Source organism: Gouania willdenowi, chromosome 8, assembly GCF_900634775.1.
Source record: "Gouania willdenowi chromosome 8, fGouWil2.1, whole genome shotgun sequence".
NCBI classification, from domain to species: domain Eukaryota; kingdom Metazoa; phylum Chordata; class Actinopteri; order Blenniiformes; family Gobiesocidae; genus Gouania; species Gouania willdenowi.
The window spans coordinates 27,588,962-27,606,735 of NC_041051.1; the positions used below are offsets into that span (position 1 = coordinate 27,588,962).

General features: G+C 36.9%; 1 protein-coding gene across 1 annotated transcript; it reads left to right on the plus strand.

Moving 5' to 3' along the window:
• Positions 1-1,746: 1,746 nt before the first annotated feature.
• LOC114468806 (phosphoinositide 3-kinase regulatory subunit 5-like) lies at positions 1,747-17,373 on the plus strand. The gene is made up of 18 exons (XM_028455896.1): positions 1,747-1,866; positions 3,499-3,613; positions 4,782-4,882; positions 4,962-5,030; positions 5,110-5,248; positions 5,502-5,571; positions 5,654-5,831; positions 5,916-6,066; positions 6,787-6,855; positions 6,929-7,755; positions 9,527-9,652; positions 11,705-11,830; positions 11,940-12,033; positions 13,240-13,316; positions 13,398-13,488; positions 13,591-13,673; positions 13,754-13,869; positions 16,642-17,373. Exons 2-18 carry the CDS (start codon positions 3,502-3,504, stop codon positions 16,787-16,789), a joined length of 2,577 nt encoding a protein of 858 aa, XP_028311697.1. The 5' UTR covers positions 1,747-1,866; positions 3,499-3,501; the 3' UTR covers positions 16,790-17,373.
• Positions 17,374-17,774: the final 401 nt, after the last annotated feature.

The following is a 17,774-nucleotide window of genomic DNA, read 5'->3' on the forward strand; positions in this document are numbered from 1 at the left end:
AGGGGACCTCTGCGCAAAAAAAAAAAAAAAAAAAAAAAAAAAAAAGTGTCAGTTTGTTGCAGATGAGAAGGAAGATGAAGACATGAGCAGTTAACAGTTATCTGATGCTCATGGAAACATCAGCAGCAACATCTAACAGGACATCTAGAAGTATATCAAAAATAATCTTACAAGGCAAAGAAAACTCCACCCAGACCTCCACCTCCAAACACACTGCCAAGTGTAGAAAATAAAGATAAAAATAACAAAACAAAACAAAAAAAAAAAACAGATTATCTTTTCTTGCCAAAAGGAATAAGTAAAATAAGTCCAACTTTCCTTATTCAAAAAAGGAAAACAAACTAAAAAATGGCAAAAAGCCCAAATATGTCTTTGCTCTTTCTCAGCCTGTGTTCACAGTCACACCTCTGCTCTACCCACCTCTATCTCAGACTGTCCTGTTCTCCCTCATCACACAAGAAAAAAGGTCCAGAAAACACACAGAGCTGCAGGAAGAAGGCCTTTAATGTTCCACAGATAACAGCGACCTCTAGCGATCATTAGATATATAGATAGATACAGTAGATAGATAGATAGATGCTGTAGATATAGATAGATAGATAGATACAGTAGATAGATAGATAGATAGATAGATAGATAGATAGATAGATAGATAGATAGATAGATAGATAGATAGATAGATGCTGTAGATAGATGCTGTAGATAGATAGATAGATAGATAGATAGATGCTGTAGATAGATACAGTAGATAGATAGATAGATAGATAGATGCTATAGATAGATAGATAGATAGATGTTGTAGATAGATAGATAGATGCTGTAGATAGATAGATAGATAGATAGATAGATAGATGCTGTAGATAGATAGATAGATAGATAGATAGATGCTGTAGATAGATAGATAGATAGATAGATGCTATAGATAGATAGAGTAGTGTAGAGTAGCTTTATTAATCGCTCAGTGGGGAAAATGTACTATATACTACATACTATATAAATAGTGCAATGAAGGAGATAAAATAAACAATACAAAAAGGATATAAATAGAAAATATGAATAAGAAAAAATAAAGAATGTAGATATATACATATTTACAGACTGTGCAAGGAGAAATGCCTCATAGATAGATAGATAGAGGTGTTCTTTTTTCACCCTACTTGAGAGTTCCTGAGCGTTATCTTTTTAGGATTATTTAATGTTTTTTTTTTTTGTGCTGGTATTCCAATTTGTTCCCACTGCACAAAAATATAATTGTGTTTTGTTACTTTGGGGTTAAGTTTTTTGACAGTAGAAATGTCATTCCCTGATCATTGGGAGCTGAATAAAACCTGCCCGTTGCTCATGTGTTTGGTTTAGTGATTCCACAGGTGAAAATATTAATGTGTTCCATTTAGAAACTTGATGGTTGGCATGCAATGTTTGCAAAGACTTTTGATGTAAGTCAAAAGTCTTTGACTTACATCAAAAGTCAAAGTCAAAATATTCTGTGCAGTTGAAGGAGGTGATGGTGCTAATGATGCTGTTCTTATTCATGTTCTTTAATTTCAGAAACCACTAAATTCCTGCTTTTTAAGCTAAATTAAGTGTATTTCTTTAATCCTGTAACGTCCGAGGCTGCAAACACTGACTCCTCCTACACTGTCAGCATTTTTATCAAGTCCTCGTCAGCATTCAGACTTGGTTCAGTTCCTGTTTTTTTTTTTGTTTTTTTTTGCTTGTGTTTGCTTCTCCTGAACAGCTGAGGGTCTATTTTTGAAAAGCACCACAGAAGAGGATGTGGTGGGTTCGTATAATGTTTGTGTTCACTGGTCCGTCTCTGCTGTGGTCGATCTGCCAAGATTAAGAAGATGAATACTGCGTTCACTGGTAAGAGTTTTGTTTCAGTGTTGGTTAGGCATGATTGTATGTTTACAGTGAACAATGTATACACTTCTCCAATTTTTTTGTTTTATGCAGCCATTGAGCAGGATCTGAATGGTTTCCAATTACCAAATGATGTATTTTCAGTATTGTTGTGTATATTAGGAAGATAAAATAAATGATTTAATGTCTTTATGTGAGAGAAAATGCATTGTATTTGTTTGCTTTGTGGAAGTTTGAGTTTGCGTGACTAATTTCCTGTTTCCTCAGGATACAATATGGCTGCATGAGTGTCCATTAAAAAGCCTATTTATTCTTATTACTTGCCAACAAAAGTCAAATTTAAAAAAAATAGCATGGATGAGGTCTAACATTCACATTTAAAATCACCTGCTGTTCTTAAACACACAGCCCCAACAATAAATATAATAATGCAAATTTATGTGATTGTAATGGACTTAAAAACTAATGTCACGCGTTATTGTGTATGTAAGCTACCTTTATTTATTTTTTTAAGCATATTAAAGCTACTAAGGAGATGGTACAGTATGTCCCTGTTGTTCATTTTCAGCATATAGTCAAAAGAAGAATATTAAAAATAAAAAAAGCAAAGTCACACACTGCACGGTCAAGTGTTTTCCATTGGCAGAAATTCCTTTGCTGGACGAAGGTATTTTATTTGTATTTTTGTCTATTAATTTTATTATATTTGATAATATATTGAATATTATATACATATTTATTAAATTTTTTATGATTATTGTATTTAATAATATAATAAATTTTATGTATATATTTATTTCTCAATTCCCTCCGTTTTAAAATTTAAGATAAAATATATTATACTGCATAGCAGCATCGCTTTTTGATCCTTCAATATCTGCTCTTCCCATGTACATGTGTCAAACTCATGGCCCGGGGGCCAAATCCGGCCCTTTGGAGCATCCAGTAAAAAGGAAAAAGAACAGAGAAAACATGAATCATTGTGTTAATTAAACTCAAAAATATTTGCAGGTGCTCACAGTTTTACCGGTGCTTATGATTGAAGTAATTTTTAGATGATGGATATTTGTTTTAAGTGTATTTTAAAGCTGATTTAGAACCCGTTATCATAAGAGATGCTAACAGAAAGCTAACACAAGAGGAGGGTAGCTTTCATTAGGTTATTTCTTTCAGGCTCAGTAATTGTGATTAATTGTAATTTAACTTTAGTAATTAGGAATGTTATTGTAATTGACTTTCTGAGGATAACAAATAATTGTAATTGAACATGGGTAATTGAAAATGTAATTGTAACTGAAAAATGGCAAAAAGCAATCTGGCAAAATTTGGTGTAAACTAATTTTGTGAACCACTCTAATGTTTGACAATAAAAGTGTAAATAATTGTAGTTTTACACTGGAATCAAATTAAGGAGTGAAAGAGGAAATTGTCCTTTGGTGAGATTCATTTCCCTTCTTGTTCTTCTGACTCATCTGAAATAGTGTGTCAGTAGCTGATTTTTAAGAATAAAAAAGTAGAAGTGGATGATGTTGGGTTGGCTCACACAGTCTGTGACTCAATGCTGTTCCAGAGGAAGTGTTGGACCACTGCTTTTGGAAGCTTTTTCATTTCTTTGTTCATTTGCTCTCTGTGCAGGAGATGACTGACACCATGGAGCAGACCTCGTGCACTGAGGATCGAATCCAGCATGTCCTGGAGCGCTGCCTCTGTGACCTCGGTGGGAACACTCTGGACAAGCAGCTCTGGAATGGTAGGACCCAAAACCAGTATCATCATACAGGTCAAACACCAAGAATACAGTTTATCTTAGAAAACACAGTAGAAAGCATCTGACAGCACAAAAACATTCTGTCCATCCTATAGAAACAAGCAGGAATTGAAAGTAGTGACATGCAGTTTAAAGGGAAATACTTATCACGTATGTAAATCACATTCGATGGCATCTGGCACGTTGGAGAGGTGTTCTCTTCATGAATGAATCCCGGTTTTTACTGTTCAGGGCAGATGGTGGACAGCGTGTGGCGTTGTGTGGGTCAGCGGTTTGCTGATGTTAACATTGTGGATGGAGTGGCCCATGGTAGTGGTGGTGGGGTTATGGTTTGGGCAGGCAAATGTTATGGTCAACAAACACAGGTGCATTTTATTGATGGCATTTTGAATGCACAGAGATACCATGATGAGACCCTGAGGCCCATTGTTGTTCCATTCATCCGCGACCATCAACATGTTGCAGCATGCTAATGCTGCAACATGTTGCAAGGATCTGTACACAATTCCTGGAAGCTGAAAACATCCCAGTTGTTGAATGGCCAGCATACTCACTGGACATGTCACTCATTGAGCATGTTTGGGATGCTCTGGATCAGCGTATACGACAGCATGTTCCACTTCCTGCCAGTATCGAGCAACTTCACACAGCCATTGAAGAGGAGTGGACCAACATTCCACAATCAAAAACTTGATCAACTCTATGAGAAGGAAATGTGATGCACTGCATGAGGCAGATGGTGACTGGTCCCCCTCCACCAAATAAAGCAAAACTGCACATTTTTTAGAGTGGCCTTTTATTGTGGCCACCCTGAGGCACACCTGAGCAATAATCATGCTGTCTAATCGGCTTCTTGATATGTCACACCTGTGAGGTGGGATGGATTATCTCTGCACAGGAGAAGTGCTCACTAACACAGATTTCGACACATTTGTGAGCAATATTTGAGAGAAATAGATCTTTTGTGTTTACAGAAAATGTTTTAGATCTTTGAGTTCAGCTCATGAAAAATGGGGAAACCAAAGTGTTGCGTTTATATTTTTTTTCAGTGTATGTTAGTCAAAGTATAAAGTGTTCTTTGTTAAATGTTGTATATAAAGGAAAGTATATATATATGTGTGTGTGTGTGTGTGTGTGTGTTTTTCTCTAGCTGGACTGTGCATAAATCGCTGGTGTTTGGAGGAACTAGTGACCAGAGATTGGCAAAACTTTGTCACCCTTCTCCAGAAAATAGTGAAAAAAGCAGAAGAGGTTTGACACCAACACTGTCGTCAGAGCCGCTCAGTGCACGCAGATGCTTAGACGGAGAGTTTTCCTGTGTGGTTTTCAGGTGTTGGAGCAGAGTCAGTATGAGCTGGTGGTGCCTCTCACTCTTTTGTTCTCCTCCACCCTCCTGAAGGTGAGTCCATACACAGAAACAAAGTGAACACTGTGAAAAAGTTTCCATCACAGTCTAATGTCTGCTCCTACTATTGTAGGCTCCCTACGTAGATCCAGAATGTGGAGTGCTACAGGAGGCCTGTCGATTGTTCCACAGCTTCCTGTCCTGGCCCGAGCCTTGTAGTTCTGCCTCCAAACGCCTGCTGAACGTCATCCAACAAGAGCTGCGAGCACCAGGTTTGACTGAATAATCTAGCATATTATAGTAAGTATAGAAATATAGAAAAATAAGTAAATCAATCAACAATAGTCAGATAATAGTGAATTATTCGCTGTCATATTTAGTTTAAACTTTCCCCAGGCTGATTTGGATGTTGCATGAGTGCATTGTGGGTTATTCCAAACAGGATAAACCTGAACTACAGGTTAATCAGTGTATTCATGTAGCCATAAGGGGGCAGTGTTACACTAAACTATATTTCATCTCCAGGTTCCTCTTTTCAGAAACTGGTACGAGCTGAACAAGGTCTTTCCCACCAAAGTCCCTGCTCTAAAACAATGTGAGTGATGCAGACAGTGATACAGTAAATTAAAAAAAAAACATACGTAAAGAGACCTAACTGATACATGTGTGTCTGTTAGTGTGGTGCTGCTGGTGAGCCCTGATGATGACGTCCTACCAGAGGTCCAGTTTATGTCCCAGCACCTGTGTGGCCCCCATCACTCCAGCAGAGACCCCACCCTCACCCTCATCCTGCACAGTTTTCAGGCTGCTTTGGGTCCCACGCCTGACCTGATGGAGCTTTGCTCTGCCATGCAGGTGCACCCCCCACTAACTGGTTCCCATGATTTATTCTAACCATTACCTCCAATCCTAAATCATAGTCCTTGTGTTTTGCTTCAGAGGATTCAGCCTGAGGAACAGGAACAGCTTCTGGAGGCGGTGACTGACCTGTTGGACTCTGCAACATCAGCAGCAGATCTCAGGAGCTCCATGGAGAGACTTAAAGAAAGCCTCAACCTTCCTGCTCCTGCTGATGGATGTGAAAACACATGTGAGACAGAGATTTTTAGAAACTGCCCAAACAGCATATATTTTCACTTTTTTTTTTAAAATTTCAGAACTCAATCTGTGTCCCTGTATTAGCACAAGTTGTGTAAAACCTTCACGTGTGCCACTGTATCATATTTATGGCCTGTGGGATTTCTCAGAGTTCTAGCTGTTTAACCTTAAAACAAAATTATACCAAGTAAAACGTCCAAAAAGCTTATCAAAGCTCTACACGAATGTGAATTTCGCTGTTCTTCTCTGTACAAGTCATAGATAAATGTATAGAAAACCTAATCGAAGGACAGCGATTATAATAAAAACATGTCTAGATACATTCTAAGGACATCTCTTCCAAGCATTAGTAAATACCTGCATATCCTGGAAAAGTTTCCAGTCATCATTGACCTACTATAGATTTATTTAAGTCAATTTTGTGACTGAAATGTAGCTAATATGAGTTTGTTTAAAGTGAATAATAGTACATGTGCAGTGTGCAGGGATGACATGCAAACTCTGCTTATAAAATCATATAACGGGTTTGTGTTTGAGATTTGTTTTTTTTTTTACCTAAAACCTTGATTATTTTCTTAATTGTTTGCTGTCCCTGCACCTTAAAAGAAAAATATTAAAGAAAGTGTGATATTCTGTGAGAAATGCCTTTAATAAAGAGAGTGAGTGTGTAGTTTGTTGTTGCATTATTAGACCTGTTCCCTGTTCTCATCAGGTACTACTGAGGTTTTCCCACTGCCTGTTCCCAAATGTCACACACGCTCATGGGAATCCGACAACTTTGGTAAATCGTTTTAAAACTCTAATCCTACCAGCTGTCAAAACATCTAACCTCTGTATTTTTGGTCTCCCTGTAGAGGTCCTCAAAGAAATTCTTGCAGCCGAATCTGCTCTTGGTTCTCCTGCAGACTGTTTCTTTAACGCAGAACTGGATGAAGAGGACATCAATGACACCAGCATAGATGAGGAGATAACAAAGAGCTGGCTGGAGGAAACAAACAAGGACCTGGATGAAAACCAAGTGGACCTCGTGAATAATAGCCACCGCATCTCTGATGCATCACTCTCCTCAAGAGATTCCATGTTTTCCAGCTACTCCCTTTCCTCCAGCTGGTCAGCTCCATCCAGCTCCTCAGGAGTGGAGAGCGACTTCAGTGAGGACACAGCTCATGACAACCAAGAGGAAGGACAAGACGGTCAATCAAAATCCAGAAAGAAACACAAAAAGAAGTCGAAATCCCTCCTCGGCATCGAGCGCTTCTCCATCCTCTTCAAGAGTCCCAGTCTGTGCAGACGAGCAGAAAGCATGGGTCACCCTGGGGATTCCCTGAAAAGATCTCACACTACTGGCTCATTACTGAAGCAGGACAGATCCCAGTCCAGGCAGGTGTGTCTTCAACGGCAGTCCTCTGGTCCTGCAGATCCTGTTCAGCCGCAGAAACACGTTTGCGTCCGCAGGAGGCCCATTCTCAGCTGCGATGAAGAAGTGACCACCCTGATTAAAGTGGTGGTTTTTGGAGGGGACAGAGAGGTTGGAAGGCTTGCAAGGGCTTACGGTGACCTTCAGAGGAAAGAAAGCAACTGTCCCAGACTCACCAAGATATGCAAGCTGCAGTTTTTCTTTGTTCCCACCAGGAGACGAACTTTAAGTCTGGGACAAAGACAAGCGACAAATGTAGGACAGGTAAGAGGTGTGAAGAGTACTGATCTATCAAGTAGCACTTTGAGTTACCAAAATAAGGCCTTATATACAGTAAATCCAATGCAATATTAAGTAAGTCTTACATAAAATACTCATGTCGGAGCTCAATTAAATAGTACTCAAAGTTTATTTTTGGTAACAAATCTTGCCACGGTTCATTTGCATACAGTAAACATCTCATGTATAAACTTAAAAAGTAAGAGACCAAATCTTGCACCATTGGAACTTAATTTATTTTATACAGAGGCATCTGTATAGAATAAAAGGTTTGTCAAAATGTATCATTATTCAAAAAAAAATCAAAATCAAATTTGTAAACGTCTCAGGCTCTAAGTATAGCTACATTTATAAACTCTAAAATTGAGAAAATAACCTCCATTCAATGCTGTTTTGGCGCCGTGCATTACGTTTAATCTGATTGGTCGGCTATGACGTGATGCATTTGATTGTTGTCTGGTTATTTAATTTTTTTTGAAGTTTCACAATGTCCGTAGATCATTTTAACACAAAACAATAATAATTTACTCAGTAACGGTTGGGTGTAGAAATGTATTGAATTACTTCTTTTAAAACATACTTAAGTACAAGTGAAATTACTGATTTAGAAATGTACTCCAAAAATTACAAGTGCCCATAAAAATAACTCAGTTATATTAACGTGAGTATTTTTAATCAGTTACTTTAACCTCTGGGAGGTTGAGATGAAACAGTAGGACCAACTCCCAGTTTAACCTTTCATAAACCAGACCATTCACGTATGAAAAGACTTCTAAGATGTCTGATATCAGCTTTTTAATACTATTTACGTTACTTCACCTTTGTTTGCAAGGTTCCATTTTTCATCCACACACTCTCCTTCCATTATTCAATGGATTAGTTTTACTGCTGCATTGTTTATAACCTAATAAATGCCATTTTTTATTAGCATAGTTGGCTCCGTTCATGCTCTGCAACAGAATTTCTTTAATTAATTAACAGTGATACGGTAAAGCACAGAGAAAGTCCCGCATACCAAACAACTAAAGGGGAAATCTTTTGCTTAATTGTCCTGGCATCCTGCCACCATTAAGAGTTATTTATTAGCTTGACTTATGACAGTGAGTTATTGCAATGATAGATTCAGTATCTTTGGATCAGTTTTTCATGTCTGTATGATGACACGGGGGTTGAAAAACCAATAGAAAAGCTAATAATTTAAACCGTCTAATATCTTAGTTTTTTTTGGGGATGTAAACCAATGATGATTTTGTCGACAAAACTGTTTTTGTCGTAGTTTTTGTCAATTATGATACATTTCTTTGAGTGACAATAACTAGACTGACTACTTTAAAAAAAAATTTTTATAAAAGTATATCAAAATATGTTTTTTTTCATTAAAAATGAAACTACAATTTTGTCACATGGGAGAAAATCTAATCAGAACTCGTGTGGTCTTGTGCATTGATCACATTAAATCTGTTTGTGTGTATTTACATGAATACCCATATCAGGTTGATCAATGGTATTTAAATGGACTATATGTAACTGATTTAGTTCCTTGGTTTATTTAAATTAGTTGACAAAAACTAGACAATAATTGAGAAAGTCCCAATGGCTTAATTTGGACTAAAACTACATTGCATTTTAGTTTAAAAACTATGACTGAAACTAAATTTTTTAAAAAAGTGTCACAATTAACACTCGTGTAAACAATGTTCTAATAGAAAAAAAAATAAATCTTGACATTTATTTGGATTTTTCTTTATTTTGACAGGAGTCCAGTGGCTTTAGACTGGAGGAGAGTTCCACAGATATCGCCCACATGTTAGGAACAATGGATCCTTGGTACGAGCGCAACGTCCTCAGTTTGCTCAGTTTGTCCTCGGACGTGCTATGTCAGGTAAAAAAAAACAAACATGTACTTTATCACCTCTGTACAAGAAAACTATTTAAGTCTAAATAAAATAAAACTATTTAAGTCTAAATATAAAACATGTATTTTATGTACAAGACCAGAACGCATCAAGAACTGACGAACTGAGAGAACGCTATCATCACTTCTGTAACACATTCATTGTTATATATCGTGTGTGTGTTTGTATCTGATATTTGAAGGTAATAGAGTTTAAGGTAAAATGATTAGCAATGTAATGTAACTAGTAAATATGAACACACATTGAAAACAACAACAAATATTGTTAATTGTTGATAACACGGCATGCTAAAACAGGAAGACACAACAAGACAATTACACCACGCAAGATATATTTTAATATGTCAGCTTTAGCTACCGTCATAATCTCACTGACACGAAAAGAAGGAATATTTACGACACAATTTCTGCATTATTTTAGTGCCACGGACACAAATTTCCAACTCACTTGTTTTAATTGGAAGTTATTTTGTGTATTTACACCTTATCAGAACATTAATTCAGGGTGAGAAGAGTTATGTTTAAGGTGACGTACTGTACATTGGATTGCAATTCGTTCCACACAAATTTGTACCAAGCAGCACGAAAAATATGAGGAAATACTGTAGTTTTGCCACGCACACAAAAAATGACATAATAATTTTCGTGACAGTTTCACAAACTCCCTGAGACTGTGCTGAAACTACCAAGGAGAGTTAAACTTGAACCTGGAATACATAATTATAAACTAACCAAAGATTTTCATATTGGGAACCAAATGTATTATGCACCGCTCAAATAATGATGTTTTCATTACAGTTTTGCTCAATTGATAAAACACTGTTTCTGAAAAATAGCACACTTTTCCCAAAACACTGCACCCTCTATTCTTTATTAAGACACAATTCACAAAGCACTGCACACTGGAGTCAAACGTGCACTTTATTGTCAAAATTGGAATTTTGTTTTCAAAATTAGCACACTGCACTGATAAATACAAAACACACTCTGTGTTTTCACAAGGATTATAAAGAAATGATATAGTCCTAAAAAATGACAACTTACAATAAACAAAAATGCATCCTATAAATGAAACATAGGGAATCATTGCAGTGCCTGACTGTACATTACTAAATAAAAATAATCTTACACAAAATTAGTAGGAGTGTCCCGATCCGATATTGATATCGGATATCGGTCCGATATCAGCCAGAAAACGAATATCGGATTTTATCGGACTGCATCTAAGATCTCCGATATAAGCGCTCAGATATAAATATGAATATAATAAATAAATAACTGAAGTGAACTTGAATTGTTTGCACTTTAAAAGTATAGTTTGTTTTTATTGGATTTATTTAGGTTATTTTTCTGGATCTTATCATTTATTTTTTTATTTATTTTATTCAACTGTAGATATTATGTTGGAGGTTATAATGTATGTAACCAGATGGTTAATAATAAATGGGTCAGTTTTTCTCATCCCTACTGTTGCTGACTATTGTTCTCTGTTTGAGTGACATCACCTGATAAAGCCTTTTCTAACATTACACACTACAAATTAGGAAATAAAAGTATGTATGATTCGTGCTGGTGTTGTATCGGATCGATATCGGTATCAGCCAATACTCAAGGCTGCAATATCGGTATCGTATCAGAAGTGCAAAAGTTGTATCGAGACATCCCTAAATTAAATTAGAATGCTGTAAAAGACTGAACACGTTTTTTAATCATTCCATTGTTGTCTTATTAAAAGCTAAATACTGTATGTGTTGCCAATCCTTGGATTAGACCTGACCTACCAAAGAGCACCAGTGTCACTATATTGTTCACTCCATTAAGTCTGAGAAGCATTAATTAGTCTAGTGGCACTTTGAATAAATAACATGCAGAGGTAATGTCACAAAGTTTGTTTCACGGCCTGTTACAGTGAGCAGATTCAGGTTATGATTGGACACCAGTGCTTTTTTAATAGTGTATGTGTATGTTGTTCACATAATGGATGAATATTATTGATACAATCTCCTCTGTTGCATTCAGTCTGCTTCAAAGGATGATGACGCCTCTGCAAGCCCTGAGTGTCGTCTTCCTTTGCTGGCCGACCTTGTTTTCTATTACTGCAGACATGCAGATCAGGCTGTGCTAATGCAGCTCTACCAGGTGGAGGTCAGCACAACATCACACACACACACACACACACACACACGTAAAATAAAAAAAACACACAATGGCTCACTTATTCACTGCTTTATGTGTGTTTCCTTCCTCGTCACAGCTGACCCTGGCTGGAGGTGAGAGGAGAAAGGAAGTGTTCATTCATTCTCTGGAGCTGGGACACTCTGCAGGAACCAGAGCTGTTAAAGCCATGGGTGAGATGGAAAATGCTCCTGGTGTCCTACAGAGACCCCTGAGCATTACATCTAATACATCTAACAATACATCATTCTCTTAATTTTGAATCCAACTACCCCCTTATGTCTGACTGCAATATTTTGCTTAGAATTCTGTGAAAAACCATCTATAGAGCATAATGTTGGAATGAATGAGTGATAACACACATTCTAAAGAATCTTATTTTGTAAATAAGAGGAATGAAACAGTATATATTTATTGTTTCCTAATTAGATTTATTTCTATAGTGTTTATTTTCAGTTCATATTCTAATCAACATAAGTTCTATTATCATATTGTGTGTTTTTGGTGTCATTTTGTGTGTTTTCTGGTTATTGTTCTGGTTTTTTCTTTTTTTTTTTAAATTATTATTCAGTATATTTTTCTATTATTTTGTGTGTTTTTGGTATTTTTTAAATCATTCTCTCTCACTGTGTGTGTTTTTGGTGTCATTTAGTTGTTTCTTATGTCATTTTCTAAGTAAGCTGGGCAAAAAATTGATTTAATAAATGTATCAAATTTGTATACAAAAACTATTTTTATTTAGCAAATTCGAGTAAAAAAAAAAAAAATGAAATATATATATATATATTTTTTTTTTCCAACCACAGTTTTTTTCGGACTTTTTCGCTTTCTGTCCTTGTGGGTTACCGTAGCGCGATGTGAGCCCGCCCCCTCTTTGTTTACATTTGTTTACCCTTTGAGTAGACTATATGTTTGATTTTTTTATTCGCACTAACTATGCTTTTTTAATTGTAATGTTATACGTTATAAAATATCTTAATCAGAAAAATTGATCTACTGTGAATTTTCTGTTGCACTTTTGCTTAAACCTGAGGTTAAAGCTTGAAATAGTTGAATGACAGAGCCTCATTTACTGTTTATTTTGTGATTGTTCTATGCATTTTAACTCTTGAGAACAATCACAGCAATAAAGTGGCACTTTTGACAATATATCTGATGTCTGTAGTCATTTTTAAGTGCATTGAAAAAAAATCGAAAATTGAATGGAAACTCGAATTGTTCTTCAAAAAAAAACATAGATTTAGCCCTCGTTTCTCTGTTATTTTTGTGTATTTTGTAGTGATCTTGTGTATTTTTTCTCATTTAGTGTGTTTTTGGTGTCTGATCTAGTGTGTTCGCGTGCCTGCGTGTGTGTGTGTGTGTGTGTGTGTGTGTTTTAGGCGCTGCCAGCAAAAGGTTTGGCATTGACGAAGAACGGGAAGCCGTGCCTTTATCTTTAAGCGTGACCTACAATCAGGTATTGTTCCCGTACAGAGACTTCCTCCAAGGAGTGTTGTTTTGATGCTCAATCAAAGCTGTTTTTCACTGTGAATTACAGGTGGTTCTTAGTGGGAGGGGTCAGTTGATCAAGACTGAAGTTGTTTGCACATCAGTTAATCTTCACAAATCCTGGAGGAAGCCAGAGTCAGGTGACCATAGCTCAGATTTTTTATGTATTTCAGCAAATGACGTCAAATATTTATGGATTTTATTTCTAAAAAAAATTAAAAAGTCAATAATTGTGTGTTTAGAGCAAACAGAGAGCTTACAGATGACTATGACAGAAGTCCTGAAGAGGCAGTGCCCTAAGTCTAAAAGGGGCTTCAATCATCAGGTAGAGAGATTAAAACAGTAAGTATTTCTTAAAGTACCCCAGACTCACACAGCTTCCCCCTCCCCCCCCACCCCCAACAGCATATCTCAGTGTCCGAGACGCAGGTGGACATGGTTCACGTGAACAGTGGAGATGACTCAACTTTTGCCGTGTGTCTCGATCAAGATGAGAAGAAGTTCATCCAAAGGGTCACCAGGTACACCAAGAGAAAATAAAGAGTGTGTTTTGTTATTTCAGGATATTTGATCACCTTCTTTTTAGGGGAGAAATAACAAAAAATGTAATTATTTTTAAGTACATATTAAGTGCATAGGTTTCAGAAGTCTTTTTATTAGGGGGCGGATGTTATTCCGCATGTTCTTCATTCTTATTTTTCTTCTTCTTCTGAGGAAATCATACTTCCCGTGCATGGACCATCACCACATTTTTCTCTAAGGTTCAATCTCATGTTAGATTACATCAGCTGCAAAAACAGGCCAATAGTCGTAAAGGTGGCATGACAGTAAGCTTCTAAAATCAACCGTATGTGCAACTTCACCAAAACGTATCCCCAATACCAAAGAAACTTTTGTACCTTGATTTAAAGTGTTACCATTTAAACTTATTCCAAATTGTAAAATCCATCGCTGTGTTGTTGTTTTTTATTAACTTATTTCCACCAAACTCGCTACATCCAATGTTCAGACTTTTCTACACAAACGATCCACACAGATTCTGATTCATCAAACATTCATTTTGATGAACATTAGTGTTCATCAAAATGTTTGACTGTAAATAGTAATGTAAACACATATTTGCAAATTATTGCTAAATACATGAATATGAACATGTTTGGAAAATATTACAATTTTATCTCAAAAACTGAATTTTATTTTCAGCTTTTTGAATTTCCCTCTCTTGCTAACATCACTTTTTCACTTACTGCCTAGATGTAATTTGTATATTTTCTGGATTTTGTCATAATAACTGAATTTTGACAGCCACTCGAAATCTACCTTTAAACGCTAACAGCTGCTGTCTTGCACACAGGCGACTTGCATCACATATTGCTGTGCTGATGACTCAGGGGTTGCTGCTCTGCATGTTGTAGATATAAATAAGCTGAAGCTCAGCGTTGTTGTTCTGCAGAGACGCATGGCGACATATCTTCAAAATCACATGTGTGCACGCCCCGTGCTTGCATGGGTGAGGTTTCTGCGGGTATTCCAGTTTTCTCCCACAGCACAAAAACATGACTGCTAGGTTGGTTAGAGTCTCTAAATTACTTTTGGATGACATACAGGTACATTTGGTTAAGCAGCTTTAAGCGGCGATCCATAGATTACTTACAGTATACAAAAAATTTAAAGTTGTATGAAACAGAGTTTCTCACATGGGGGGGGGGGGGGGGAGAGAGAGAGAGAGAGAGAGAGAGAGAGAGAGAGAGAGAGAGAGAGAGAGAGAGAGAGAGAGAGAGAGAGAGAGAGAGAGAGAGAGAGAGAGAGAGGAGAGAGAGAGAGAGAGAGAGAGAGAGAGAGAGAGAGAGAGAGAGAGAGAGAGAGAGAGGAGAGAGAGAGAGAGAGAGAGAGAGAGAGAGAAGAGAGAGGAGAGAGAGAGAGAGAGAGAGAGAGAGAGAGAGAGAGAGAGAGAGAGAGAGAGAGACACTTGGCCCTAAACAGGAAGTACACAATGGCAGAATACCTGAACACTGTGACCAACCCACAGCTCAGGAAAATCATGACCCGGTACAGACTCAGTGAGCACAGCCTGGCCATAGAGAAAAGCCGACACAGACAGACCTGACTCCCCCGAGAGGACAGACTGTGCACCCACTGCACCCAGGGCCAGGTAGAGCCCGAGCTGCACTTCCTCACCTCCTGCCCCAGCTACCAGGACCTCAGAGATACTTACTTCCCCCTGATCACACACACCCACAAAGACTTTCAGAACCTGTCTGACATCCACAAACTCCCCTACCTGCTCTGAGAAGTCCAGCAATGTGCAAACACGGCAGCAAGATTCATTGACTGCTGTGACAGGAAAAGGAACTCTAATGACCTCCAGTCCCCATAGACCCTACAGTCCCATTACATTTATGTATATATAGTATATAGATACATACATGTATGAATATGTACACGTGTAGGTGTTTGTGTACTTGTACTATATGTATATATATATGTATGTATGTGCTTGTATAACCAGGAGCTTATGTGTGTATATCAATATATGTAAAATTCTGTACATAACCTCAACTTTAACAACATTTATAAATTAATTGTAAATTGTGTTCTATATATATATATATATATATATATATATAGTGAAAGCCTATTTTATTATTTATTTTAATTTTATTGTTTTGCACAAATTCTTATAACATTTAATTGTTTTGGGTGTACATGGTTCTCACACTTGCTTTGGCAATGTAAACCTGTTTTCTGATGCCAATAAAGCGGTTTTGAATTTCAGAGAGAGAGAGAGGGAAATTACCAAATAAAGTGTCTTGGTCACACCCTATGTGTGAGATGACTAGAAATCATACCAAACTATAGTAGTAAATCTATCCAGGAGCCACTAAATCAGTGTTTTTCAACCTTGGGGGTTGGGACCCCTCGTGGGGTTGCCTGGAGTATAAATGGTGGTAAAATTTTTGAAAAATGTAAAAATTTTGGAATTTTTTTAATAATTGCTCTTTAAAAAAAAAAAATTACAACACAATCTTAAACAACTGCATTTCACTAATTTCACTTTGTAAAATATGAATCTAGTTAAACTAAAATGTAGGGATCGACCGATTTTTTTTTAGGGCTCTGTAGTTGTTTTTAAATAGTTTTCTAAACAAAATGTTACAGTCGGACAAAACTATTTATTAAAAATAAGAGAAAAGGGATACCTGAGCCAAAAAAGTTTGAAAACCACTGGTGTAAGGTATCTTTTACGGAGGGTTTTGTGTGAATGACTCAGCGGTGTTCTGCTCTATCTGCAGGTGTGAGGTGTCTCTGTGTAGTAAAGCAGGCAGCGGTTCAGACTGGAGGTCCTACAAACCTCTTCCTGGCCAAGTCCGACCTCTGAACCCATCCTACTGCTCCATGTTCTGCCTGCCCATCACCTCCTTCTCAGCATCAAATCTCTGACACCTCCCATTCAAACTGAATGAAACAATGTTTGGCCTCAAACTGGGTCGAGGATATTTTTAAACTGTACAAACCAGTATTTATTTCAGCTTCTTCCTTTGTTTTGTGCCAAGTGATCATAAAATGTTGTTTTTTTTTTTTTTTTTTTCTTAAAACAAAGGCTGATCTTTATTTAACAGTTGTCTATTTGTTTGTTTTTTTGTAAATCAATGGTAAATCAAGCCTGTAGATTTAAAAAGAAGTAAATCAATAGGAGACGTAAAACAAACTATTTATTGTTTTGTATCTGCAAGAAACATATTGTGTTTTAGGTAGTTTTAGAAAAACAAACAGGTTTGATGAAGGCTTTTTTTTTGTAGGAAAGCCTGAAATAACAAAAACTCTATTTGTGTTGTCATTTTTAACTCCTTTTTGACTTCATCAGGTCATGGTCTGCTGTTTTTGAGTTTCAGCCCCAGGTTTGATTTCAGTTGGATTTTGATCTTGTTTTTCTTGTTTTAGTGTTTTATCTTTTTCTTCTTCTGCAAAGTTCAAAATGTTGAAAATCCACAACATCCACCACCCCCTCACCTACGTGTAACCCTGCCCTCTCTTTTTATAATAAAATGTTTCTTACCCTTCCTTAGGGAGGGCTGGTGATGGTCACAATTATGCAAGAAAATACATTTCATTTATTTATTTGCAATAACAAAACATGCATCGCTGTCTTAAAATGATTGCACTTCTTGTACTGTTGACCTTTGACAGCATGTGCAGACAAGGTAAAAAAAAAAGAAGAAAATCCACAACAAGTCGACCATATGTGCAACAGATTTGCAACTTTCAGCAAAATGTAGCCCTAACACTGATGAGGTGTTTTCTACATTTAAACCTACTGCAAATTATAAAGTCATTCACTGTTTGTTTTTTCTTCCAAAGATTAATACTTAATAAACCCACTGTATCTCCGCCCAGAGTTTTGCTCAATTGACGTCAAACTTGCTAC

Bases quoted from the DNA above. Each gene is read 5' to 3' on its own strand.
- LOC114468806 (XM_028455896.1), top strand. From the start codon at position 3,502: ATGACTGACACCATGGAGCAGACCTCGTGCACTGAGGATCGAATCCAG. The intron at 11,831-11,939 runs GTCAGCACAACA...TCCTCGTCACAG, and splicing joins TGCAGCTCTACCAGGTGGAG to CTGACCCTGGCTGGAGGTGA. The intron at 13,489-13,590 runs GTGACCATAGCT...TTGTGTGTTTAG, and splicing joins CTGGAGGAAGCCAGAGTCAG to AGCAAACAGAGAGCTTACAG.